General features: G+C 47.3%; 2 protein-coding genes across 2 annotated transcripts; both read left to right on the top strand.

The window, feature by feature from the left end:
- The first annotated feature begins 3,983 nt into the window (after positions 1-3,983).
- On the top strand, positions 3,984-8,620 carry LOC133895911 (ABC transporter G family member 14-like). The gene is made up of 3 exons (XM_062336436.1): positions 3,984-4,405; positions 4,586-5,459; positions 7,120-8,620. Exons 1-3 carry the CDS (start codon positions 4,142-4,144, stop codon positions 8,181-8,183), a joined length of 2,202 nt encoding a protein of 733 aa, XP_062192420.1. The 5' UTR covers positions 3,984-4,141; the 3' UTR covers positions 8,184-8,620.
- Positions 8,621-14,560: 5,940 nt separating this feature from the next.
- Positions 14,561-15,364, top strand: LOC133895912 (uncharacterized). Its single transcript, XM_062336437.1, has one exon. The coding sequence runs from the start codon at positions 14,619-14,621 to the stop codon at positions 15,144-15,146; it is 528 nt and encodes a 175-aa protein (XP_062192421.1). The 5' UTR covers positions 14,561-14,618; the 3' UTR covers positions 15,147-15,364.
- The last annotated feature ends 612 nt before the right edge of the window (positions 15,365-15,976 follow it).

A 15,976-nucleotide genomic window follows, 5' to 3' on the forward strand; every position in this document is an offset into this window, starting at 1 on the left:
CCATCTCCATAAAGGAGTTGGCTAAGAGTGAAAAAGTATAGTGTAGTCAGATTTTTGATATCTTATTGCAAGAAAAACACATTAGGTCACTTGATCATCGTGTTATGCTATCACATGAAGAGTTGAAAGGGCGTTCATATTGCAAGTGTCACAATTTATTTATTCATAGTACTAATGGTTGCAATGTGTTTCGCTGACAGTTATAATCGACCATTAATGAAGGATGATTGAAGTTTGCAAATCATAGACAAGGGGCATAAAGTAGATGAACAATTTCTCCTGTGAGTATGTTTAATTGTGAAGACAAGAAAGTGTTAATTTGGCCAGAAAAGGCTGGTACAACCAAAGAAAAGGAAGTAGTGCTAGATAGTAAGCTCATTAATCATAGAACTAAAAAGGCTAATAATTTTTTAGGGAAAAAGAAGAATATGGTTTGGGTCCCTAAAGGTAGTAAACAAGTTAAGACAAGGATAGTATCCAAGCATCAACTGCTAGAGCTACATAGAATGTAAAGCCGAAGGTGATATTCAAACAACTTATGGCTAAGTATGAGAGGGAGAAAACCGGCCCAAGTATTATTGGTCGGTTTGGTAATTTTAAGCGACTGGGAATAACTACAAAGCATGAGTTTGATGGTCAGGATCAACGATAGGAAGGTTTTCGTGCAGCAGCATTGTATCCTCCTTTTGGGCCACCAATGTCCATGTCGTGGCAAGCTTTTCCTATAGTATTTCCTCCTTGTCCGTCGTGGGGCTGGTATGGTCTATGGATGCCACCTCTGATGCCTTTTGAGCCGTTCCATCCAGGGTGGACAGCACCTAGACCACGGGTGTTTGATGGACTATCTCATCCTAGAGAGGGCCGATTAAAGCCAAAGAATCACTCAAATAATGGGAGAGGTAGGAAGGAGGTAAAAAAGATTTATTGTGTAAAGGAAGAGGCTAATTCAAGCGAGAAATCAGATCCGAAATCAAAAGAGAAAAGGCCAAGTATTGAGAAAGAGAAGGTACAAAAACAACCTACTAATGTTGTTTCAAGTGTTAAACAAAGGGGGAGGGGCATGGTGCGGAAATGAAGATAACAACTACACATGGTTCAGATGTGAATGGCCTTTCACTTTCACAAAAGAGTCGATTGCAAAGGCTACGTATGCAAGAATTGAGAGAAGCAAAGGCTAAGGAGGTGAAGGATCATGTTCTTAGTGAGGTCAAGCCCATGTTACTTGTCAAGAAGGTGTGGAGGCCTAAGAAGATTAAAGAACCAAGTATTGATGATGATGAAATACAAATGGATGAGGGTTCTCTATTAATCAAAGATGGTGCTCTGCTTAACGAAGGTATGGATGTTGGTACGGTTTTTACATTACCTTTGGAATTTCGAATGATTGATGGATGAAGGAAGCATACATAAAAGCTTGATGCAATTTGTTCATCGACCGAAGAAGCATACATAGCCGATGCTTGGTTGATCATGGTCTCAAAGAAGGTAAAAGATCATTAGCATATTGTTCATGGTTATTTACTTGTGCAAATATTTTTTAGCAAGCAAGCTTTACCAAAAAACAGAGGGGCATGTATTGAAGACCAAAATTAGCAGTTTGGAATAGCTTGGGCATGGCTATGTGTTTGGGTGCTTGATTAGCCCAATTGTTGAACACCATGATAAATTAATTCAGTTTAGTAATCAAGTAGATGATTAGATGAGTGAAAGTATGTTTGTCTATTGCTAGCTCGGCTTTGGTTAGGGTTAATGATGTGTTGATGGTCGAAATTGACATAGTGTCAAGAATTTTGGCGCTAGAAAATTCAACAGGTCGGAACATCCGATTTTGGATTAGAACTTCCGGTTTAATAATCTTGTAGAAACATCCGGTTTTGAATCGAAACTTCTAGGTAAATATTTTTGTTCAACTCGAGAGCCCATATCCGGATGAAACCGGACATTCAGGCCGATCGGAACTTCCAGTTTTGGATTGGAACTTCTGGTCCAACTTGGATTCGAGATTTTGGGAATAGATAGAAGCAAATTTGAATAGGAGTTTTGGTAGATTTTGACTCTAAATAGGGTAAGACCATCCATCCCTATAAATATTGGGGCTCATGGCCGATTGAATCCATCCAACAATCGATCAAACACAAACATGCATCTATTTTACTCTAGTTCCTCTCATGTAGTCTCTTCCCCTTATTCTTCCTCCTATTGCTAGGGTTCTCAATACCCAAAGCCATCTTGCGCAAGGCCACGATGGGCTTCGATCCGACCTTGTGTTGGTGGGATTATCCCTTTGCTAGTTTGCTCAAAAACTAGCCGTATGCTTCCACGAAAATGAAGTGATCTGAAAATACTGAAACTTCCTGTCAAGTGATCGAAACATCCAATTCGCATCCAAACTTCAGGTTTCCCTGGTCAAAACTTCTGGTCCAGAATTGCACACAAGGTGCTCATGTGTTAGCGCGAAGATCCATATTTTTGCTCCAACAAGAGTATGTACATCTTAAAAAAGTATATACATTTCAAAAAATATATATATTTCACCTATAAAGATGTATATACTACTTTATGATATATAAGAAAACTAGTCTATACTCCCTAAAGTACATACTCCCGACTCAACCATAGGTGATCCCATTATAATTGAAGTATATACTACTTTTTGAGATGTATATAATACTTTATGATATATATATATATATATATATATATATATATATATATATATTTTCTAAGATGTATATACTACTTTTTAAGATGTACATAATCATTTCTAAACGCTCATTAGAGGTGGAGTATGTACACCTGTGAATACAAAAGGCTACATACATACATACATGCATACATACATACATACATGCATACACACTAATCAAACGGTGACGCGCAAAAATGAACAAAAGAAGTATTCCTTCCTATCACAAAAAATACTTAACGTTTGGACAATGACACCATCTCCAAAACATAGCTTTGACAATTACTTTGTATTGGTATATATTTATAAAATACAATTAAAGTTATGAATTTATGAAATGTATTTCAAGACAAATCTACATCTATCATTTTTTGTGTTTCCAATCTATATATTTTGAAAGATTTTGATGCTCAAATTTCAAATTGTTATACTGGTCAAAACTTCTTGTTTTCGTGACCGGAGGGAGTATCGTACACCTCAAGTTCTAATTAACATGTTCCATGCAACGTGAAATAGTAAGAGAATGCTATAGTGAATGCTGAAACCAGATAAATTCCAGTTGTTACAAACAAACTGTCCAGTTCAATCAACATGCATGAGCACCACCGCTTCACAGTTAAATATCCTTTATCAGGAAAAGAAAAAGGATATGTTATCTACTAAATATCCACCACCAACCCATCATATATACCCATGGCCATGCATGCATCCATCCCCCGGAACAAAACCTACAACTACCATGTGTGTAAACCTGTAACTGCCACCTGAAATTGGATCGCTAGTGGTGAACTAGTGATGTTACTTTCCACACACCACACAACTTGTTAATTGCAAATTGGTACTAATTAATCACTAGCTATGATAAGTATTACTGTACTAAGAGTCTATTTGTTTGTGCTTTTATTTTTAATTTTTCAAAAGTTAGAAGTTCAAACAAACGAAATTATTAAAACATAATTTTTGTATAAGCTAAAAATCTGCTTATGAGAAAATAAACTAGAAATTGAGAAGTTAGCTAATAGTAGTAGCTAACTTTTCTGATAAGTGGTATGCTGAAAAATTAAAAATTTATTATAAAAATCAACAATTAAAATTCAAAACCAGTTTTTTTAGAAAAACCAAAATCACGACTTTTTAAAAAAACCAAAAAACAAAAATAGCCCCTAACACAAACTAACTGGCTAAGCCGGGTGCCATATATCCTGGCCAATAAAAAAGTGAGAGCGACAAGTGTTGCTCCCCTGGCCCCCTTTGCTTTTGCCAATGTCCCCTTTCTCCTTGATAAATACCTTGCCATGGGCCTGCAGCCACCCCACAACAACCCTTGCAGCCACAACCAAGCAGCTGATCACCCGGCCCTTTTCTCCTTGTTCCATCGATCTCTTCATCAGAATCAAACTCCTACTGCAACACCTAGCTGCGTGAAGTGATAACACCTCAGGAGCACACATCGCCATGGCGCTGCAGCTGGAGCATGATGAGCACCAGACAGCAGGAGGTGGTGACCACCGAGCAACACCTCCTCCTCCTCCGAACATGCTCACCTTTAGTAGCAGCAGCAGCAGCAGTGTCTCTTTTACTTCTGCTGCTACCATCACACCCACTGCCACCACCAACCCCTCTGGCGCCGTCGTCCATCCCAGCACCTCAAGCCCCCCGCCGTCGTCGACCACCGCCCGCCTCCGCCCCACAGCCAACTCCTACCCTCTCGTCCTCAAGGTAATTATTGAGTTTTATATGTACATATATGTATATATAGTATACATGCGCGTGTACTACGTGTGTGTTAGTATGCACGTCCATGCGCATTTGTGTGTATGTACGTACATGTTTAATTTGGAGGATGCATATGGTGATGAGACGTGTACATGCATGTGTACGTGTTTGTGTCCTGTGCAGTTCGAGGAAGTGGTGTGCAAGGTGAAGCTCCGGCAGCCGGCGGGCGGATGGTGCGAGATGCTGTCAGCGGCGGCGAGCGTGACAGTCGGCGGCGGGGATGGGAGGAAGAAGAAGCTACCGGCGGCGGGTTCGGCGCGGGAGAAAACGATCATCAGCGGAATGTCCGGGGTGGTGCGGCCTGGGGAGATGCTGGCGATGCTGGGCCCGTCCGGGAGCGGCAAGACGACACTGCTGACGGCGCTGGGCGGGCGGCACGGCAGCCGGGCGCTGCTGTCGGGGAAGATCACCTACAATGGGCAGCCCTTCTCGGGCGCCGTGAAGCGGCGCACCGGGTTCGTGACGCAGCACGACGTGCTGTACCCGCACCTGACCGTGGCCGAGACGCTGTGGTACACGGCGCTGCTGCGGCTGCCGCGCTCGCTAGGCGCCGGCGAGAAGCGGGCGCAGGTGGAGGCCGTGGTGCGGGAGCTGGGGCTCACCAAGGTCGCGCACAGCATGGTCGGCGGCGTCCGCGGCGTGCGCGGGCTGTCCGGCGGCGAGCGCAAGCGCGTCAGCATCGGGCTCGAGATGCTCGTCGACCCCAGCCTGCTGCTCCTCGACGAGCCCACCTCCGGGCTCGACTCCACCACCGCCGCCAGGATCGTCGGCACGCTCCGGCGGATGGCGGCCGAGGGCGGCCGTACCGTGGTGGTCACCATCCACCAGCCGTCGTCGCGGTTGTACCACATGTTCGACAAGGTGCTGCTGCTGTCCGCCGACGGGTGCCCCGTCTACTACGGCCGCGCCGCCGACGCGCTCTCATACTTCGCCTCGGTCGGCTTCGCCTCGCCGCTCTCCCTCAACCCTGCTGATCTCATGCTCGACCTCGCCAACGGTACGCCCCCATGCACCTCGTCCCACCCACTCGCACACAAATATTCCTTCTATCTCCTCTCTCTCTCTTTCTGCCTTTCTACGATACCTTCCAATTCATAGGGCACATTGGCATGTGCCGTTCCATTCCCTGCGCTAAAGTGACGTCATCCGTTCTCCTCACTAGCTAGCCAGTCAGAGTGAGTGAGAAATTCAACTTTCATCCCTGGTTAAGCCATCGAAGATTTTCAATTGGACAACTCTCCAGCATTGCAAAGGGCACACTCATGCCATTTGCCCAAAACATACTCTCCGTTTATGTCGTAATTTCTCAAATTTGAGACCTGAGGAGACGATTTCTTTACACAACCATATATATCTTTACGAAATGGATCGTCAGGCCAGAAGCCTAACGACCCGAACACCGATCGAATTTCAGTTAATGCTAAAAAAAAAAGCAGAGGCACCGGGTCCTTCAGGCACTAGTTATTCAGCTAACCACCTCACAAAAGCTAAGAACAAAATAAAGCGCAGAATAATACCATGGGTCCCAGAAATACATAAAGAAGCAAAAAGAAATGAGCACATACATGTAGGGGAGTGTGAGCAGCACAAACAAATGTGTTGAGATCGTGTGCCTGATACGGTGCGCGCATGCAGCTGGTCGCCTGGCCCATTGGGGGTCCAATGAGGAGAACGACCCTTGCTTTTCCTTCTTTTTCCTTTGATCTGCGTCACGATCACAACGAGCGAGCATCCATCACGAAAACTAAATATTTTAACATACTTCGTAAATTTCAGACACATGAAATTTAGTTAGGATCATACGATCGATTCTGATGGCCAGTGACGCGGTTAGGGTTAGGAGTTTCAGGATTTGGATTCTTTCTTGGCTACCGAACTTAGAGGAGGTTGGAAGAAGTAGACCGACCTGGTGGAGGAGGCGAGTGAGGGGCGAAACGCCAAGGCGGCGGAGGATGACTGGTGAGGAGCCGGGGTGGGGGTGAGCAGAGACAAGAGATTAGCGAGGGAGAGACTACGGTCATGGATCTGGTAGCGGGACCACCGTCAAAGACGGCCGGAGGAGGGCGGAGGCGTCGGGCGTGAGCGGCGTGAGGTTGAAGGTAGCTGTGAGCCGTAGCTGTCACTGAAAAAAAACAGGCATTTGAAAAAAAAATTCTCTTATATTTTTAAAAGTTACTAATGACCAAAGTTGCAAAAGATTTTATCTAAAACTTAAAGTATTTATGATTGAAGGAAATACTCAGTAAAGTAGACTAAATGGGTCATAGCCGAATATTAAGAATACTATTACCAGAAAGAATAAATTTTTAAATCTAGCTACGCAAATCCTCGGAACAATTCGGCTAGTTTTCGTGCAGGCCAGTCGTCGGTCACCACTAGGAGGGGAGTGTCTCATGGAGCAGAAATGGCAAGTTGGCAACGCCGATGATGGAGTTTGGGTTGGGTAGAGGGAGACATGGACAGGCACACACTGCTCCGTCCACTCTCAATCATGGATCCACCCCACCCAGCATTCCCTGATTCCCTTCTCCATTCCAATCTTGAAAAAAAAAAATCCATGCGCCAGTGGCTCAATCTTTGTGAACAATGGCCGACACTTGTCGATCTTGTGGAGCTTGTCTGGTCGATCACTGTGCTGACGTGCGCTGTGCATGCAGGTATCGCATTGCAGACGACGAATGGCGACGGCGAGGGCGGCGAGGCGAGGATGGCGGCGGTGACCGGAGGCAGCGAGAGCGAGCACAAGGAGGTGAGGGCGAAGCTGGCGGGCGCGTACGAGCGTCAAATTGCGCCAGCGGTGAAGCTGGACGTCTGCGCCCGGGAGACGGCGGTGTCGGCGTCGTCGGGCGGCGGGCAGGTGGCGTCGCGTCGCGGTTCGTCCTCGGCGGAGTGGACGACCGGGTGGTGGAGACAGTTCCTGGTGCTGCTCCAGCGCGGGCTCAAGGAGCGTCGGCACGAGTCGTTCAACAAGCTGCGCATCTTCCAGGTGCTGAGCGTGGCGACCCTGGCGGGGCTTCTGTGGTGGCGCACGCCGGCGGCGCACCTGCAGGACCGGACAGCGCTCATCTTCTTCTTCTCCGTTTTCTGGGGCTTCTTCCCGCTCTACAACGCCGTGTTCACGTTCCCGCTGGAGCGCCCCATGCTGCTCAAGGAGCGGTCGTCGGGGATGTACCGGCTGTCGTCCTACTTCGCCGCGCGCTCCGCCACCGACCTGCCCATGGAGCTCGGCCTGCCCACCGCGTTCGTGCTCATCCTCTACTGGATGGGCGGGCTGGAACCGAGCCCCGGGCCCTTCCTCCTCTCCCTCGCCGTCGTGCTCTACAGCGTGCTCGTCGCGCAGAGCCTCGGGCTCGCCATCGGCGCCGTGCTCATGGACGTCAAGCAGGGCACCACGCTCGCGTCCGTCATCACCATGATCTTCCTCATCGCCGGCGGGTACTACGTGCAGCACATCCCGCCGTTCGTGGCCTGGCTCAGGTGGCTCAACTACAGCTTCTACTGCTACCGCCTCCTGCTCGGAATACAGTTCCCCGGCGGCGGTGGGTACTACGAGTGCGACGGCGCCGGCGGCCGCCACGCGCTGTGCCCAGTCGCCGAGTTCCCGGCGATCAAGGCCGTGGGGCTCGACAACCACTGGGTCGACGTCTGCGTCATGGCGCTGCTGCTCGTTGGGTATCGCGTCATCGCCTACATCGCCTTGGACCGCCTCAAGCCGAGGTGAATCCATGCATGATCAATCCATGTAGTAGAACCCGATCGATTACCTCGGGGCAAAGAGGGGTTAATCAACAGCACGAGTTAATTGAGTAGCTTGTTTAATTTTTGCCGTTTCTTGGAGACATGGATGGATGGTGAGAGTTGATCAATCGATTGATCAAGAAGGGGAAGAGAGGATTAGTAGTAACTAATGTTAATTATTCGGGCCGAAATAATAAGTACTGATCTGTCGGGAGAAGAGGAGGAAGTACCGTACCTGGGATGGAGTTGAGGCTCTGTATAATACAAAGAGGAAGACAATATACAGCTGCAGCTTGTCTCTGAAACTCTGACCAATAATTTTTGAGACCACTACTAATTCAGAAACCTCTTGTGCCATTCACAGTATTCTATTGCTTATTATTCAATATATTTTCACAACATTTCCAGAATGATAATTTTTCATGAGTTCCCAAAATCGTCGGCGAATACGCAAATACGGTGGTGGATGAAGTGAACTGTAGCCTGATCAGCTGCATGTGACAGCTTTCTAACAGTGTTAGGACGAGGCATAATTGGCATGAAGGGCAAGTTTAACAGAAACAGATGTTTCTGCCCTTTCTGAACTCTGAAGGATACCACCATCTCCTTCTCGAGATGGCTATAAATTGGGGTCGAGCTGCAGAGCAACAGTTTCAGAAGTTCTGATGTTCTTGTCAGGCACTGAAAGTGAGTTGGAGGAAAACAAACTGGTTGATCAGAGTCTGCAACGGATGAATGGGGAGGCATGGTGAAACGTGAAACATCAGCTTGTTTTCCTCCAATTTCTCACCTTCAATGGATTGCTTGGTTGCTAAATACAGACAACATATGCACTGCTCCTTTGCTGTCCTTGTTTAGCTTACCCTCCACTACTATACATCAAAACTCAACTGAAGCATAATCTTCTATTTTTCTTTAGAACCCGATTCCCTGTCTTTTTTACCAAAAAAAAAAGGAAAAAGAAAACCTGAAGGTTAGGCACAAATGTGTAGCTCAGTAGACATTTGATCAAAGATAAGGATTCTGTTATGATGAACTAATCAGATCAAAGAGTACTGACACAATCTATTTGTAGATCATCAATCGACCTGGAGAATACGAGTACCGAATACTGATTGATCAGAACTCCATGACCAATTCAGTTGACTGAAAAAAAGACCATGGCGAACTGAACCGAAGCTTGATCACCTGCATGTGAGAAGAACAGCAGTGCATAGTACAGGGCACCGTATGTTACAGAAACAGATGCTGCTGCTGCTTCTGAACTTTGATGGATACTAATGCTGAAGCTGCTTTTGAACTTTGGTGGATATTATGTCCTTCCCAATATGGCTGTAAACTTGGGTCGAGCTGCGCAGCGGCAGCTTCAGAAGTTCAGAGTTAACAAGTTACATCTGAATAGCAGATTGTTTCTGATTTTCTGTTGTTTCCGTTCACTACTGTTGTTCGAAGCTCTGAATAGCTGCTAGGCACTGGTGGTGAAAGTTGAGGAAACAAACCAACTGATCGTCTGATCCTGCAACGGATCCATGCGCAAACGTGATCGCTAATATACAACTGTAAATTTTGCAAATTATTTCTTTTTGAAAAAAACGAATCAGTAGGAGAGCTATCAATTATACTAATAAGAAGAAAAGTCTAATAGGCTAACAACGCTCAATTAATTCAGAAAAATCAAGCAAAAATCACAACATAGCGAACAAGTACCTAGCTAAACTACGCCTAAAGCACCGCAACACCTGACTGTCTACCTAGATACAATAGGCCTAAGATGGTCGGTCTCGCCGCCAAACAACCCAAGGTCGGACTCAAGATGACCGAACCAGAAAACACGAGGAAGAACAACTCCCGTACGACGCCTCCAAGGAGGTAATGACATCAAAGACACCACCATCGTCCATCCAAATACAAATGGAATGTGTTTTCACCCGGAGAAACTCCAGAGAAGGCAAAAAGCACCGCAACACTACCTCTAACAAGGGAAATGACCCCCTTGGGTGTCGCCAGCGCGCGGCATCGACATGAGGTCGAAACAAGGCTTTCGCCATGTCTTCCCACCCCAAATTGTGAAGAGGGGACAAAGTCAGTCGAACCTAAAGTGCAAAGTAACCCCCTCAAGCACACATAGTCCAAAGAAGCAGCGCAAGACTGCAAAGCTCCTCGCGGGTTGGATCTAGGGAAGGAGATAGATCTAGCAAGAGGAGAAGACTGCAGGATGCCCGGACTAGAACAAGCACTATGAGAAGAGGGACAGAATACTAGGAGGTGGTGGAGTCTCAAGGAGAATTGGAAAAACGGCAACGACAACTGCCTAAGCACTCCCATGCACAGATCCGTGCCGGACGTGAAGATCCTGGCACCGGGTAACATTGGGCCATCGTGCATGTCGGGAGCGCAGGATCTGGCTGAGTGGATCTAGCCACCACGCCGCGAAGCACACGAACACAATTGTAGCATCGTCAAGCCACCACTGCCACGCCTGCAGCATGCTGCACAGGGACCTCAAGGTCGATGGTCGTCGACGACAATATCTTGCTTTGGATCGTAAACTTCGGGTTGGCAACCACTTCAGCCCCAACCACGGTAGCCCATGACTAGCCACATCATCATACTCTGGTAATGATCGCGTCATCATGGCAGAGCACCTGTGTGGCGCCACTGTGTACGTCATCATGAAAAACTTGTGGAGCCACCACGCCGCATTGTCAGGCGCGTGGATCCAGCCGCTAGTGTGCGGATCCAACTGCCGTATCACCATGTGCACGGAATTGACCGTTGCACCACCATGCACATGGAAATTGAATGGTGCACGGATTCAGCTGTTAGGGGCATGGATCCGACCGCTGGGCCACTACATCACGTCGTCGAGTGTGTGGATCCGACCGCCACACCATGAGGCCACCGAGCCTCTCCATCGATTCCACAGATCCGGTGCTCCATGTGTGTGGATCTGACTGCTGGGCACACCATATACTTGTTGGGCTCAACAATCGGAGCCACAACCTCACAAAGGGGAAGATGAGAGGGAGAGAGAAGGAGAGTGGAAGCCATGACGACTGCCGCTTGGCATCATCGCTGGCCATCGCCGACCAACGATGGCGGAGGTGGCCGTAGCGAGGGTGTTACCGAGGTTGGGAGGTGGTGGGGGGTTGCCCCTGAGTCACCTCAGGAGGCAATGCAAATGGCCAGAAACAGTTTGCATTTGCGGTACACCTCCCCTCTATCTACAAATTATTTCTACCACCTACATTGTTCCTTTGTTATCCTTGTTTAGTTTAATTTCTATGATATACAAATACAAGCTCAATCTATCTATTATCTTAGTAAAGTAAAGTTAAAAGGTGCCACTTTCATTCTCAAAAGCTAGATATTACAACGTTAATTAAGAAAAAGAAAAAGATATGGGACAAGACACATCCTACATGCTACAAATGGTGGAGTACCACAACCTTAAATAATGACAAGAGAAACCAACAAAACCGTGTTGCATGCTATAAATGGTGGAGCGCCACAACCTAAAATAGTGATAAGAGACACCGATGAAGCCGTGGGTCGAAAGGTAAGGATGTGGGAGTCAGGAATGCGCACCTTGCGATCATGACAAGAAGCGGGTGAGCAGGTATATTTGATTGAATTTATTAGGGAAAATTAAAAAATATGATACCACGTAGCTTGAGGTTACGGCATGAGACAGACGTACGGGATAAGGCACAACTTGCATGCTACAAATGGTGGAGCACCATGACCTACAGTAGTGACAAGAGACACTGAACAAATCGTAGGTCTGTAGAGCAGGATGGAGCCTATATCAGTCTAAAAAAAGCCCAAGTCGACAAGAGGATTAAGGACTACACCAGCATTGCCAATAACCTGAACAACCTTTTATGAACTACTAATGATTCGTAAGCTCTTGCATTCCTAAAAGTTCAAGTGCACCAGCAGGAAGAAAGAAAGCAATATATATTTTTGTTATATAGGTGCAATGGCATACACCATCAACCCATGTATGTCGAGAAGCAGACATTAGAAGAGGATGCTCCTAGGGATGGCAATGGGTGCCCATTAACTGACGGGTAATTACTCCATGAGGGATGGGGCATGGGGTATTTTTCTTACCCACAGGTTTGCTAATAGACAAAAACCTCACCCATTAGAAGGAGCAAGTTCAAGTACATTCTCGTAGTATCTGAGCCCATTTACCCATGGGTTCCCCACCTCCTTCCACATGTTGTAGATTCAGCCCACATAGCCAAAACAACCCATGCAACCGGCACTTAGTAACCCTAGGTCCCTATTCCCTAACCCCATCACCTAGCCGCCACTTAGCCGCTCGTTCGCTCCCGCAGTCCCGCATGGCCGCAGCTCTTGCTCGGCCGCTCTAGCTTGGCCTCGGCCCTTAGTGGCTCAGCACTTGCGCGATCATGCCTCAGCCTCGCCCAATCGCCCTCACCGACTTGTTCAGTCATCTCATGCCCCCTTGCCCATGGCCCGTCGTTCCTGTATCGGTCAACACCACCAGTTCCCATCCTGGTCGCCTCCACGAATTGCATGTTGCACTTGACGAGGTGGGTGAGGTCGATGCTAAGTATCCCGCCAACATAGCATGTGGCGTAGAACAGCGGCGTGTGCATCGCGATATCCACCCCCTTCGCCTCCTCCTTCCCACCTATAGCTCGGGCTTCCTCCCCATATCGGTCGTAGATGGCAGACTCCTACCTCCTCCCTCCACGCACGGAGTCGAGGGGCAGTGTGGCCGGGGCGCGCCAGCCTTGTCGTGGCTCTCGGGTGTGGATAACCCGTCGGGTACCCATTACCTGCATGGGTACGGTACGGGGAATATTGTACTTATGGGTGGGTATGGATATTGTAACGGGCGTGTTTTTTTGACATAGGTACGAAGTGGCACTACCCGGCGAGTACAGACCTATTGCCATCCCTAATGCTCCAATGAGAAGATAATTGCGCATGTAACAAGACTGATGAGTGTTCGGACTATCATATAGGTTGACAAAATGGATTATTTCTTATATTCCATCGCTATAGCCAGGGGCAGATCTTGGAGGGGGGGGGGGGGGGGCTGAAGCCCCTACCCCTTGAGCGCATATATGAGGGGTCCTAAGCTCCCTTCCATTTTTCAAGAAAAGAATGAGAAGAGGATAGAGATGAGATGGAGGAGGAGAAAGAAGAAGAACAGCCCTCTACTTGCTTCCCCTATGTCCACTACTATGTATAGCCCAGTGGGCCCAATGAGGGTAGATTAGCATGCCTAGCGAGGAGCAAGCCTAGGACAACGAGTATTTAACTATGTTAAACTTGTCTATGTTTTTCTATTATATACTTCATCCATTCAAGAATACAGACATATTTTATTGTGGCCTAATATTCAAAAGTAGACTTAACCATTTTTTTCTATAAAATATATCATTTATATCTATAAATTAATATAATGTGAAAGTATTTTGAAATATGAATCTAGTTATATAGCTTTTATATATTAAACATGCATATAATTTGATTAATTATTGTTAAAATATTCAAAGTTTGTCTTTTTCAAAATAAAATAGGCCTTGTTTTGATCGGAGGTAGTATTTGGATTGGGCATGTGGAAAAAAAATGTGCAGTTTCTCTTGACAATTTTATAATATGCTATTGTATAGCTTATTCACCAAACTTGAGGTTCGAGGACCCTGTTAATGTCAGTTTTTTTTCATTGGAGGGTAGGGTTTTGTTTAGAAAAGTTGAGAGAGTAGCTATTGGGTATCTGATGATATATATGCAGAAAAGAGATTTTTTGTATTTTTAAGAAAAAGGGACTTTTGTTAGAGTACAAACGGAAGAGATGCACTCGACAACCAAGTCTTACTTGGATGGTTAGCAGAGGTAGTTTATCCATTACTCATCTGGGATCAAATTCCTAGTTTGCTCCATATGTATCTTATTAAGGTAAGATTTTCTTTCAATGGTACACGATGAATCTGTCGATATTAAGATATTTATGATAATTTCATCAATCTCTAAATTTTACATCTCGGGTCTTCATTAAATACTATATAGCCATATATGTATGGTTGTGTGAGTATGTCCTTGTGAGTTGTACCAATGTTTTAGAAAGAAAAAAAGAAAGAAAGAGAGATGCACCCAATGGCCAATGGTCATCACCGGAGACTAGCCTCTCCCAGGCCCACAAGAAGACTAGTCCAAGATTCCAAGTTACAGAATCCGACCAAAAAAACGGTTTCCGCGGCCCAACCGAACCGGGCCCAGACCTCTTGGTTGGGTTGGACTTGGACCGCGTTGCCTGCGCCCCCATTCCGCCGCCTATATATATCGCACGGCAGCCGCCACGCTAGGTTTGGTGCATCACCGCAAATCAGTTGCCACAGCTGACCAAGCTCTGCTTATCTGCTCCGCGTTTTGGATGATGGCGAGAGCCGCCACGCCGGCCCGGCGGCCGCCGAGCGCCAAGGCGGCGGCATCTTCGCACCCCGCCGCGCCGGCGCTCCTTCCCAGTGGCCGCGTCAGCCTCGCCGCCCGCGGGGTCAGCTCGCGTCCGCACCCACCGGCCGGCACCCCATCCGCCCGCCTCGCGCTTCCCGCGGCGCCTAGAGGCCTCCCAGCCCCGCCACGGAAGCGCGCGTGCGCGTGCTCGCCCACGACGCACCCGGGCTCGTTCCGCTGCGCCCTGCACAGGGGGCAAGGGCAAGGAGGCCGCCTCCCCTCCTCCGCGCCGGTGTCGAGCAGGCTGAGCGACGCGCGGCGGCCGTCGATGGCCAGCCCGCTGGTGCGCATCGCGGCAGTGGAGGGCGGCGACCACGTCAGGCGCGCGCTGGCGTCCCTCGTCCGCCCTCCCTGGCAGCAGCACCATCGCCGCCGCGCCGCCTTCCACCCGCGGCCCAGCCGCCTCTCCGCCATGTCCGCGGCATCGGACGACGAGCCATCGCCATGACACCATGAAGATCTCAGCTTTCGATTCCTCGCTGCACGCTTGCCGCGTCAATTTTGTTGTCCACGTGTAATTTTCATTCCTTGATTTGTTTTACCCCCTAGCACCTCTGCCTGCCACTCTGTTCTCCCAGGAGTCCGGACATTTTGCAATCTAGCAGAGGTCGCTCGTATCTGAAGGCATTGTACATTACTACACCAGCTGTTCTTTTCTGGACGCCATTGATGCGCTTTTCACACTGAATTGCTGAGGCATGCAGCAGGCTCTAACAGAATTGCTTTTCACAATGGACCTGAACCGAAGGATTCATCCATTGTAGTTTATTTAGGTTAGGTTGTATTCCATTTGCACACAAATTAGCGGCAGAGCAGGGTATCTCTAGCTTTAAAAATTTGTAAAATTGTAGCTAAGTATATTAAGGTGTTTGAATGAGTATCTGCTAGACTAAAATAGATATTTAAATCACTTTATATTAACTTATGGACACTATATCTGAGATGAAGTCAGGAGCCAGAGCCTTGACAAACAACATCTTAGTTATCAAAATTCATACCCACATTTGTTTCCGAGAAGCTTCATTTGGAGAAGGGAAGATCTAGATAAAGTATTGGAAAGATATTGTCTTGTCAATTGGACAATCATAGCAAAGTCAAAAGATTTGGACGGTCTTGGTATTCTAGATCTACAGTTCTATGCGAGAGCCCTTAGACTTCATTGGTTGTGGTTTCAATGGAAAGATGACAGACCATGGAATGGTTTCCCAGTGTCTTGAGTGTCCTGTGAACAAGTGGATATTGACCTTTTTAATGCCTCGATAATGGTCACAATTGGTA

This window comes from Phragmites australis, chromosome 16 (genome assembly GCF_958298935.1).
Source record: "Phragmites australis chromosome 16, lpPhrAust1.1, whole genome shotgun sequence".
Classification (NCBI taxonomy): Eukaryota; Viridiplantae; Streptophyta; class Magnoliopsida; order Poales; family Poaceae; genus Phragmites; species Phragmites australis.